General features: G+C 36.3%; 1 protein-coding gene across 3 annotated transcripts in view; it reads right to left on the reverse strand.

The window, feature by feature from the left end:
* CSMD3 (CUB and Sushi multiple domains 3) overlaps positions 1-13061 on the reverse strand; it is a 695220-nt gene that overhangs the window by 453654 nt on the left and 228505 nt on the right. For all 3 annotated transcript variants that reach the window (XM_034422197.2, XM_034422198.2, XM_034422199.2), the window contains exon 4: positions 6937-7131. In XM_034422197.2, the coding sequence (XP_034278088.1) occupies positions 6937-7131 (195 nt within the window). The remainder of the gene's footprint in view (positions 1-6936; positions 7132-13061) is intronic.

Here is a 13061-nt window from a genome sequence, read left to right on the forward strand (position 1 = left end):
CTGCCCGCCCAGACATAATGTCATTCTATTTAGCCACATTTTCAAGGCCGGGCACATGCATGGAAGGCCAGACGCATGCGTGGAAGGCCAGGAACATGCGTGGAAGGCACATGTGCATGCAGCAAGTGTGAGGAAGGCCAGACGCATGCATGGAAGGCCAGGCGCATGCGTGGAAGGCCAGGAGCATGTGTGGAAGGCACAAGTCCATGCAGCAAGCATGAGGAAGGCTGGGCACATGCATGGAAGGCGCATGGTGAAACCGGTGGCAACAATATGTGAAACCCTCCCCTGCAGCATATAAAATATATATTTTATATCTATAAAATGTTCCTCCTTTCTATTTTCCCTCACAAAAACAAAGGCATGAGATAGATTGGGTTGAGAGCATCTCAGTCAGGGGCTGTGGTGGTCTAAAAACTGTTCTCTCTGCTCCCACTAAAGTTGTTGAAGTATACTCCTAACAATTGGGATTTATTTCTATACTTTTGGAGTGCACTAATGAAAAAACTTGGAAAAAGACTTCTTTTTTGCCTGTCATATCAAAGCAATAAAATGAACTAAAAATAGACCCTTTCAACATGCAACAGTTAAACCACATCTCTAAAAGAGGCAACAAGTGTTATAAGCTAGTTGTGACTTTTACCTATAAATAGAACAACCTTTCAAAAATATAAGAGATATTATCCCTGATTATCAAACCTCCTAATTAATATAACCTTTACAGAGTGACTATATTATATTTAATCGTGACCTTATTTATTAGCCTTTGGTGAATCATTCTCACCAATCTGCAGTATGTGGCAGTCTACAATTCCTACCCTGTCTGAAAAGTAGAAGGTGATGGGATGAGACTATTGTCAGGTTTCATCATTTAAAATGCCCCAATCAAAATTAATATGTCAGCAGAGGGGGAAATTAATTTAAAATCTGGTCATGGGCTGTGCACACAGTAATTGACACTTCATAACACAATAAATCAAAATCACCCTGTCTCCATTTAAACTTTGCCTGTCTCTACAGGTAGTACTCATTTAGTAACCACACTTGAGACTAGCTACTCAGTTGTTATGCAACACAATTGTTAAGCGAATCCGCAATTGTGCTGATGCTCTTATTTCAGATTTTCTTTCCTTACAGACCTGAAAAGGTCATAAATGCAAGGACTGGTTATAAACTTACTTTTTCATCACCATCACAACTGCAAATGTTTGTTAAATGAGGCAGTTGTTAAACAAGGACTATATTTGAGCTGCGGTGGCACAGTGGTTAGAATGCAGTACTGCAGGCTACTTCTGCTGATCACTGGCTGCCAGCAGTTTTGCAGGTTGAATCTCAACAGGCTCAGGGTTGACTCAGCCTTCCATCCTTCCGAGGTCAGTAAAATGAGGATCCAGATTGTTGGGGGCAATATACAAACTGCTTAGAGAGGGCTTTAAAGCACTATGAAGCGGTATATACTGTAAACCTAAGTGCTATTGCTATTTGTATGCATTTCTCATGAGTCTAGACTGCAATAATTTAAATGGACATTGGCAATTCTAGAAGATGCTGAACATATCTATCTATATCAGCATGCTATCTATATTGACTATAAATGACGTATCACCTATTAATGGTGACTAAACATATGCCTTTGAATAAAGGCAATATTAATATGAAGTGATGGTTTATTTGTCATTATGTTCATTATCATTCCCCACCCTGTATTTCAGGACAGAAGTACTGAAACCCAGATTTACTAGTGGTTGGATAACTAGATTAGTTTCAGAGACTGTGATTAGGCTTAAAACTGTGCATCTAGATCAAATATTCTGGATTAACTATCCCTGTATCTTGTATGGCAGAAAGTTGTACTGACGTTAAACTGGATTTTATTATATATGGTTTGAATTCATACCTCATATGTTCAGTTTCTAAGAAAGAATGAATTAAATGAATTGGTGTGTTTTATTAAAGTTTTATGAAATTGAATTGTCATTGTATGATTTCATTTCTCATCAGTACATACTTAGTGTTTGGGATTTTAACATGTAGGGAATCACAGTCTTTTTAGTGATCAGGAGAACAGTTGGTTTTTCTCTCTTTTACCTTTTCCAAAGAGCTAAACTATCAACGCATTTGTATCTTCTTCCTTCCATCTCAAAGTTACCTCAGCCTACTTAATCTTCAGAAACTACCTGGGTTTTTGTGGCATCGTTGGTTCATCAGTGGTGAAATCTAAAATTTCTTATTACCGGTTCTGTGGGCGTGGCTTGGTGGTGGTGGCTAATGTGACTGGGTGGGCATGGCCAACTTTTTTTTTTTTTACTTTTAAAACCATTTTTTCTACAATCTCTTCGGCCGAAGAGGTTGTAAAAAAATGCTTTTAAAAGCCTCTGACGATTCCAACTGAGTTGCCTGATTGGCAGAGGCTTTTTTTCTTTTAAAAAGAAAGCTGAATTGCCTGATCGTCAGAGGCTTTTTTTTAAAAAAAAGTCTCTGCCGATCAGGCAACTCAGCTGGGATCATCAGAGGCTTTTAAAAGCATTTTTTCTACAATCTCTTCGGCTGAAGAGGTTGTAGAAAAAATACTTTTAAAAGCCTCTGACAATCCCAGATGAGCTGCACGAACCCAAGCTACAGCATGCTTAATTTTTTAAATCAGATACATTTTTGCCCAGTGCAATTGCTATAATGGTGAAACCACTGACAATGTATTACATACTCCAAGTGCCCTTCTCTTTTATTATTAGGTCCATGTTTTCACCACTGATTTTTCTACTTATCTGAAGTATTCATCTGAAATTTACGTCATTCTTAGTCATGCTACCCAAGAATTGACAGCAGGTAGTCCTGGATTTACAACAGTTCATTTAGTGATCATTCAAAGTTACAATGGCACTGAAAAAAGTGACTTATGATCATTGTTCACACTTATGACTATTGCAGCATCCCCATGATCACATGATCAAAACTCAGATGCTTGACAACTTGTTCATATTTATTATGGTTGCAGTGTTCCGGTGTCCTTCTGACACCTTCAGAAGGTCCTTTTGGTGACCTTCTGGCAAGCAAAGTCAATGGGGAAGCCAGATTCATTTAACAACCACGTTACTAATTTAACAATTGCAGTGATTCACTTAACAAATGTGGCAAGAAAAATGGGGCAGAATTTGCTTAACAAATTTCTCACTTAGCAACATAAAGTTTGGGGTCCATTGTGGTCATAAATCGAGGACTACCTGTAACTGAAACTGAGTTATAATCTGAAAAATCTGCAGGAAGTAACCCAACTTAAACTCAAGAAAGCACTGCTCATCTGCTTCACTTGTGGGTTTATCCCAACCTGGTCAATTTAGTCAGACAGAAATGGAAAGAGTAACACAAGTCACTGATGGTGTCATCTCTTGACATATCTTATGTCTTTGAGACCTAAAAGCTAAAAACAATAGCCAGGTGATCTGTCCCCGTCTCCACACACACACAAACACAGCCAGTCGAGGGTTAAGGAAGCACTTGGCACGCACACAGGTCGTTATCTCAAACTTGGCAACAATATAAGCACCATCTGCCAAGAGCTTTACTTCAACAGATAACATAACATTACATACGCATTGTAAATAGTCCAGCAAAACAATATCCCTTCGGCAGCTTCAGGCGTTGTTCAAGTGACTAGCCAGAGTTAGTTTTTGTTCATCACAGAGTTTTACCAGCCACCACCCTCTCTTATATAGTCTCTGGGGTGTGGTCCAGTGACTCAGTTCTAATCCCTAGCATGCCTCCTTAACTGCTGCAACCGTTTATCACGCCTTCGTTGGCGTGCATCCAGGAACGACGGCTCTCCTTCCTCGCTCTCATCAGAGACACCTGGGTCCTGGCTAATCTCCTCTCCCTCGGCCGGCACCTGAGACAGTGCCAGAGGGGAGGGGCCTGGAGAGGGAGGCCTGGCTGACTCCTCTCCCTCATGTTCGGAGCCTTCTTCCTCCGATGAGATAGGCTCAGAGGGCGGGGCCACAACACCAGGAACCTGTCAAGCAGTTGCCAAGATCATCTCCCTATGACCTGTCCCAACAGTGGTATCCAGAAATAATTGAATCCAATTGACCTTGTCTGTAAAGGACAAATTGTTCACAACAAGCTTACAATTTTCCCAGCTATGTTCCCACAGCATTGCATATGGAACAGATGTCACACAGTATGGGAAAATATCATTGGTTCATTCTGCACAAACTTAGCTGCATTTACTGCTGTGTAGTGGGACTTCAAATGGAACTGACAAAGGGCCCATTCTGTGTTCAATCTGATTCACTGCAAAAGTTCTCCATTCACACGCCAACCCCCTACTTATCTTCTGTTGTTCTCAATTTTCTCATAAACAGTTTGAGCTCTACTACAGAGAGGAAGGCACTTAAGAATAATAGTATCAAGCAACTAAGTTATTCTTTTTGGCCCACTCATTGACCAGATATTTTACGTGATTGCTGACAGACACAGCAAATTCCCCAAGCTGTGCGCGCATGCACAATGCATGCTAAATGCACACTAAGTGTGCATGCATGTACAGTATGTGCCAAACACACGCTGTGCGCAGATTGGTAAGGTAAGTAGAACAGTGAGGGGGTGGAAAGCTGTGCTGCGCGATTTCGATTCACTAGAAAACAGGATTTCCTGCTTTCTAGTGATTTTAAATCGTGCAGCACAGCTGATTGTCGGAAATACCAGTTCGGACCAACTGGTAGCTTTTGTTTTTTTACTACCAGTTCGCCAAACTGGTAGCTTTTATCACTACCAATTCGCCCGAACCGGTGTGAATTGGTAGGATTTCACCATTGATTTAAATCAGATCAGAGAGAACCATTTTTTATGCTGTGTTTGGTGCAAAGACCAAAGACTTTCTTAGCAAACATGGAAGATTCAGAGCCTGGAGAAGCTGATTCAGAGCCTGAGGAGAAGTGCCCTCAGACAGTAAATTTTGGGTGAACCAAAAGAACTGTAAACTATTATTTATTCATATCATTATTGTAATTTATTAACTAGACAGCGTGCTGGGATTCTCCACTTTGATGCAGTAGGACCTCAATGTTAAAGTTAGCCTCAAATGCAATTGCTATGTATTCTTAAAACGCTCCATGTTCGAAAGCCTTATATAATATATTTTCTTTTATTGCACATGAATGTAAGCAGGGAATATTAATACAGTAAATTTTCCATGTGACCGGGCAATGATAAGAATTTTTAGACTCCAGCTTCCTTTCATTAGAACTCCATCAGTGTTACACTCTTACTGTCCCTTCTGTCTCTAACTTTGTTCAAGAAAATCAATTCTCCAGTAAAGAAGAACACCAAATATTGGAGGGGGGGGAATCCTCTTGGGATTGTACTTCAATCAAAACTCTGCAGTACTTTAAACTAAACTTTGTTTCATACATAGGTCTGTAGCAGTTGCTTTCACTGCTTCACTTGGATGCTCTGAAGATGTACTGTTTTTCCACAGGTTGCCATGCAAAGGAAAGTTGGAATTGCACAATAAATTGTTGGCTGTAAGAAGATACTTCAAGGGCAACCACTATTTCACCAGTATTTAAAATAACATAAATAGATTGCTTGGAGCCAAAGCTTGTTCTATGCATTATTTAAGCTCTATTGTGTGTTCAGGACCCTTTCCCTAGGAAAACCAATGCAGAACATAGTTTCAAAAGCAACAAGAACAACCATAAGACTTAATAGGAAGAGTTACATAATCTCTTACATATGGTGGTTATGTAACTCAGAATTTCCTAATAGATATTCTTCAACTCTCTTCTTCTATGAGGAGTTCATATTAGGGTGTTTTTTTTTTTTGTTTGTTTGTTTTAGTATTATACCTTCCAACGGTATGTCTTCTTCTTTCCCCAAATATTATCTTTTCTTTTGCAATTTAGTTTACAGTTTATCTTTTGCATAATTAATGAACTAGCATATCTATGCTAGATCTAATGATCTAGCAATGATTAACCATACAATCTAATGTGTGCCTACTTAGAAATAATCCCTTTGTGTAGAGTGTGCTTTACTCTCAGTCAAATGTCATCCAACTAAATGCCAAAGGGCGGGAAAAAAGTTTCTTTTTTAATTTGTACCTTCTAGAAATTATGATAGCTACAGAAGAATTTTAATTCTATACAAGTTTGTTGCATTTGTAGATGAATATCCCCAAACAACTTTAATCCGCATAGAGAAGAATCATCCAGAAAAAAATATATTTCAGACAACTTGAATCCAAATCTTTTAAAGGTAAAGATAAAGGTTCCCCTCACACATACGTGCTACTCATTCCCGACTCTAGGGGATGGTGCTTATCTCCGTTTCTAAGCCACTGTCTGATGACAATTCCATGGTTGTGTGGTCAACATGACTAAACGCTGAAGGCACATGGAACACTGTTACCTTCCCACCAAGGTGGTCCCTATTTTTCTACTTGCATTTTTACATGCTTTCAAACTGCTAGATTGGCAGAAGCTGGGACAAGTAACGGGAGCTCACTCCGTTACGCGGCACTGGGGATTCGAACCGCCAAACTGCAGACCTTTCTGATCAACAAGCTCAGCGTTTTAGCCACTGAGCCACCGTGTTCCCAAATCTTTTAGGTCCGTTTAATATTAGAGCTCCTTTTGGAAGATATATTTAGAAGAAATATGTCTTCTAAATGGAAAGGCCTGTCGCTTCCTTCAAAATTATGACTTTACAAATAACATATTTACCTTGATTCAGCTCTATATTATTTGTCATCCAGGTTATAAATCAAACATGCATTACAGTCATATCAGTAACTGCATTTTTAATAAATACCCAGTACCGTAAAGCCCACCCTCCTAGTTCTAATAAAAGTTTCACAAATTAAACTTTTTAACATTTAATATCAGTATTTTTATAGTGAATATTGGTTTTATATTAGATTTTATTGGATGTTCAACTTACCTCTACAGATAGGAACTGGAAAGTCCCAGGATGCTGTATTTACTGAACTGGAAATACAGGTAAGCTGAGGATGACCATCCAGTATGTAGCCAGTCACACAGTTATATCGGATTTTGTCACCAACATCAAAACGCGTTCCAGATAAAATACCTTTGGATGGAGTTCCAGGATTTCCACAAGAACTGCTCTGTAACTCTATGAAAGAAAAGAAAAGAAAAAGAATTATAACTAGAGCTCATAGTTCACAACTTAACACTGCTGTTTAAGATGCTCTTATGTACCAGCCAATACCCAACCAATTATCTCTTTCTCAAGATATTGCATACTATTCCTTTCTGTTGTGTTTCCATTAGCTTAGATTCCACATGGTGCTGCAGTTTGTGTTTCCTTAAAGGTGCCAATTTATTTATATTTATTTATTAAAAAAATCAATTTATTTTTTATAATTATGTATTTCATTATCAGCAATTTTCTAAAATTATAAACCAAATTTTCTCTTTGTTTTCCGTGTATATTGTATTCAGTATATTTTGTATTCAGCTTTAACAGATGTACACCTTTTTTTAAAAAAAAGTACACATTCTTACATGAAATGGAAAAAGAATTTCAGGCAAATTCACTATTGAATTTGCCCTCTAGAAACACAACAGACATTGGAATACTCTGAAAATTACATAGAAAGTTACACAGAGTTCTAGCCCAATCTCTGGCTCAAGCAAAAGACCCTATAATCTTCCTATTACAACTCTCTCATTTTTCTCCAGTAAAAATAACTTATTAGAGATTCTTGAATTATTAGAATTTTCCCAATTGTTTCCTGTCCTGTCCGTTGAGCAAAGCCTGGAATTTAGCTCATGGTCCTATTGATTTTAAAGTTCTTCTCATAAAGTACCCTTTTAATTGATTACTATTTTAAATTAACATCTCTATTTTAAAACTTGGAAGAGAGGACAATTATTCCAGATAGGACATCAGATTTTCATGTTCAGCAACAAGAGCAATATATTGCATAGTATTTGAATATTTAATCTTATTACCAAGTCTTGCCATTGTGAACGATGCTTCCTCCCCCCTCCCTTTGATGAAAAGCAGTTTAAAAATCATCATGAGAACTAGGAATAGTCAATTCTATAGTATATGGTTATAATAAGGCTGTCCCAAACATGTGAAGGGTAGATTAACATATGAATAAGACAAGCTACCATATTAAAATTTACACTTCTATTTAAAAATGGAATTCATGCTATTTAGTCAAAGATCAAGTTAGTTGAGGCCAGCCAAAATGTTACAGATATTACCTTTGATGGGAAATGGTGTAGAGTATAGAAATAAATGCACAATGATTAACACAATTCCTAAGTCCTAAAAAAAGAGAAAGTCCAGGTATTTTTTTTTTCTTTGAGACCTAAAACTTAAATTCATTTAAAAGAAAAACTTGAAATGAATGTACTTAATTGCTTCTCAAGATTCTTTTTTGTGAATAAAGTATGTTTTTTGCAGATTTCTGAGTGCAGTTCAAAATGGATTTTTCCCATATTTTATTAATTTACACATGCCCATTGATAACATGATAAAGGAGAACATGGAGCTGAATTAGATAGTGTTAAACTGACCCAAGCATACAAAAATTTATCTTGCTTAAGCAACTGCATTTGTTCTTAAAATATGAATTCCCACAACTAATTACAATGAAGAACATTAACCAGATTTATACTTTCAACCAATTATTTTTCACCTGAGATGCAATTCTAGGCCACAAGCACAAATAATTAGACCCAATCCATTAATTAAGGTTATTTGCCAAGAGACTATGAACGTACTGTAAATTGTAATTGCATCTAGCAATTGTAGTAATTTATCCCACCCAAACTCATCAATCCATCCTTTTACTTCATTAGACACTATGAGCAGTTAAAGCATGACTAACCCCCTTGAAAGAATAATTTTTGTTCCTTCCAGTAAATAAATATTTACCTTTTAATAAATGCTGCAGAAAAGCTGTCCTTTAGAAAATTTGCAGGGCAGTCCAAATTGTGTATAATGCTAATAAACTCCTAAGTGTTTTCATTTAAACTGCTGAATTATTATTATATACACAGCACTATGAAATCACAGTTGCCTGTTCTAGCTGGTGAGGGGCCTTCCTACACATCAAATTCATTCCAAAAATGAAGATGTTGCAATGTATACCAATACATTGGTGCAATGTATTGGTATATGTGCAGATCCAAGTAATATGGATTTGCATTTGACAGATGGAAATTTTGACAATGCACAGATTGTCTAAGTGTCATCCAACATTTTTATTTTCAATAGTAAGAATTTTGTTGTTGTTGTTGAATAACCTAATAGAATACTAGAGTTGGAAGGGATCCTGGAGTCTTCTCGTCCAAACTTCTCTCAATCCAGCTATCCAATCTCTTCTTAAAAATCTGCAGTTATGGAGCACCCACAACTTTTGAGGCAAGTTGTTCTACTAGTTAATTGTTCTCACTGTTTGGAAGTTTCTCCTTAGTTCAAGGTTGTTTCTCTCCATGATTAGTTTCCATACATTATTTCTTCTCTTACCTTCTGGTGCTTTGGAGAATAGCTTAGCTCCATCTTCTTTGTGGCTGCCCCTCAAATATTGGAACACTGTTACCATGTCACCCGCAGTCCTTTGTTTTATTAAACTAGACACACTCAGTTCCAGCAACTGTTCTTCATATGTTTTAACCTCCAGCCCCTCAAATATTTTTGTTGCTCTTTTCTGCATTCTTTCCAGAGTCTTAACATATATTTTATATTGTGATGACCAAATATAATGTATACCTCATTTTAAAACTCATGTGACTGAGGAAGGCTATGAACTAAGGTTATGTTCTTTTTCAGGAATCATAAATATTTATGGCTGTTAATATTATGTCAGTATGCTCCTCTTTTAAAAAAAAATGTGACAGTTAAATTTTTTTCACCAGAATTTGTGCTTATTTTCAAATAATATTTCCATTGGATGAAAAGTCTTTTAAAGATTATTTTACTAAGATCTTTAACTTTGATGTGCTGGAAAACTTTAAACCAAGGAAGATTTTTCATTTTCCTCTTTCACACTTTTAAAAAAGAAGCAAGAAATCTAAGATTCTCCCTAGGAATATATTGGAATTTTAGAACATAGATTAAAAGTTCTACCATGAACCGAAGGATTTTTTCCAGGTTAAGAACCATTCTCAAAATAATGTTTGAAGCAGTTATCCTAGAAACTGCAATATTTATTTAAGAAATCTAATAGAAAAATACATTTCATTTACAGTACTATGTGCTTATTTTTGAATGAGGTGAGTTCAGTGAGTTTCCTGGTTTTCTCCAGATATGGTGGGTATTTTTGTCTTTCAATCTACTTTTTGTAAGAGGTTGATTTGAAAATTGATCAATGAAATCTGAAGAGTGGTTCTCTTTAATTCTCTTAAAATGAGAAGATTTCCCATGATTATGTTTTAATCTGGATCAGAACAGGATCCCCTTTTATCTTTTCAAATAAAGTCAAGAATGGCAAGACAAGAAACAATAGATGGAAACTAATAAAGGAGAGAAAGCAACCTAGAACTAAGGAGAAACTTCCTAACAGTGAGAACAATTAACCGGTGTAACACCTTGCCTTCAGAAGTTATGGGCACTCCATCACTGGAGGCTTTTAAGAACAGACTGGACAGCCATTTGGAATGGCATTGGGTCTCCTGCTTGAGTAGGGCAGAAACATCTCCAAGGTCCCCTCCAACTCTGTTATTTTGTTATTTATGTTGAAATCTTACTTCCTTCAACTATGAAGTAATAAAACTGTAAGGGCAAATTGCTCATAAAATATTTCCAGCAAGCTTTTTCATTTCATATTCCATTCTTGTTCTGCATGGAGAAATCTTTCTAATGTTAATAGGAGTTTTGTGCACTAAAACCGAGAGGAAAAATATGCTCTGGAGAGTTCTCCTTAGCAGAAATGGGAAATGTTTTAAGAATATTTAATTAACAACATTCCACTATTTGTAAATATTAATTAAAACCATTCAAATTAAATACTTCTCACAATTCATAATATTTTGATAGAAACAACCTATGAAGAGGAACATTTTTACTTTGGGACGTTTTGATTAAAAATCTGACCCAAGTAAATATTTCAGCCCACCATTCTTCTTTTTATGGTTATAAATGGAAACGGTATGTGTGGACAGCTGCTTTCTCTTCTTTACGTGGAAAAAAAAAATAGCATCAGAAATAAAACAGTACTGAATCTTATCAATAGTTCAAAAATAGTCCTGGAAGCATGGAAGACAGCAAAATATGCATAATTTGGAAAAACAGTATTTATTTATTTATTTATTTATTTATTTATTTATTTATTTATTTATTTATTTATTTATCAGACTTATATGCCGCCCTTTCTCCACAAGGACTCAGGGCAGCTCACAGCAATAAGCAACAACAAGTCCAAATTAAAATTCAAACAATAAAAGAATCTAAAATTCCCATTAAAACCCCTTCAGTCCAGACCAGCCTGGTGAAACAACCATGTTGTTGCAATATTTTCAGGATCAGACTCAATAAAAATAATAGGAGTTAGAGCTTTAAATATATTTCTTTTTAATTATGATAGGCATTCTATATTCACTGAATATTCAAGGTAGAAGCAGCAAGAATGGTGAGGGTGGCTCCTTATATATACAAGGGGTGGAGCTAGGAATGGGAGTGGTAAGTTATGAATACATTAAAGTCCAAAGAATAAGTTAACCTCTGATGTTCCATATATACATTATTTACACATTGGAGAATAAGGCATTTACATCTGACAAATCCCCCTCTAAATGCCGGTTCGTTACACAACACCAATTACATTCTGATTCAGGACAATATAATACATATAATTTAGAAGTTAAATATTTGTGTTGCTTAGAAGGTAAGGGTTTTGTTAATATGTCAGCTAATTGTTCAGAAGTATCGCAATGTATTGCTTTAATGAATCCGTCTTGAGACAGTTGTCTCACATGCTTAAACTTTATATCAATATGCCTGGACCTTTGTCCAATTGCATCGGATCTGGATATTTCAATGGCCGCTTTATTGTCTTCATGCATAATAAATGGTAAAGTGGGTTTCTTCCAAACATCAGTGATCAGATCATTGAACCATACAAGGTTATTTGCAGCCTTGGACAAACAAACATATTCCGCTTCTGTAGTAGAAGTGGCTACTAGTTCTTGTTTACCAGTATACCAGTAAACTGGACAATCATTCAATAGAAAAACATAACCAGAAGTACTCTTTCTGCATGATGTATCACCAGCCCAATCTGCATCAGCATAACAAGTAATTTTTGGTTCTCTGTCATTATTGGGTTCCAACATTAAACAAAAATCTAATGTACCCTTCAGATATCTTAGAATTCTTTTGACAGCTTCCCAATGATACAAGGTTGGTTTACTAACATATCTTGACAGTAGATTGAGAGGTAATGCAATATCTGGCCTAGTCCAATTAGATATATAAAGGAGTGAACCTATAACTGATCTGTAAAATGTGTTGTCTTTAAACTCAGGGGAAAATTCATCAGTGTTTCTAAGAAAATCAGTTTGCATAGGGGTGTCACAGGTTTTGGCATTATTTAAGTTACATTTGTTTAGGAGTTCGATGATTTTATCTTTCTGTGTAAGTTTGAATCCCCTTTTAGTTTTGTTAATTTGCACACCAAGGTATTTATTCACTTTACCCAGAGATTTCAGTGAGAAGTGTTCATTTAACTTATTTACAAAGATTTCCCTGCTCTCTTTATGCTTTCCAATGTATAAAATATCGTCCACGTAAATTAATACAAATTCAATATGATCATTACTCTTTTTTACAAAGAAACAGTTATCAGCAGTGGTGGCGTTGAAATCCATGGTCTTAAGTACTTTTACCAAGCAATCGTACCATCTTTTGCCGGATTGCTTTAATCCGTACAGACTCTTATTTAATAACCAAATTTCGTTCTTATTAGTGTATTGACTGTGTGGTGCTCTTACATATATTTCCTTATCTAATTTTGCATGTAAGTATGCGGTCTGTATGTCATATTGGAATACGTCCAGATTGAGTGCAGATGCTACTACAAGGGCTGT

Source organism: Pantherophis guttatus, chromosome 3, assembly GCF_059756535.1.
Source record: "Pantherophis guttatus breed Tessera chromosome 3, ASM5975653v1, whole genome shotgun sequence".
Taxonomy (NCBI): domain Eukaryota; kingdom Metazoa; phylum Chordata; class Lepidosauria; order Squamata; family Colubridae; genus Pantherophis; species Pantherophis guttatus.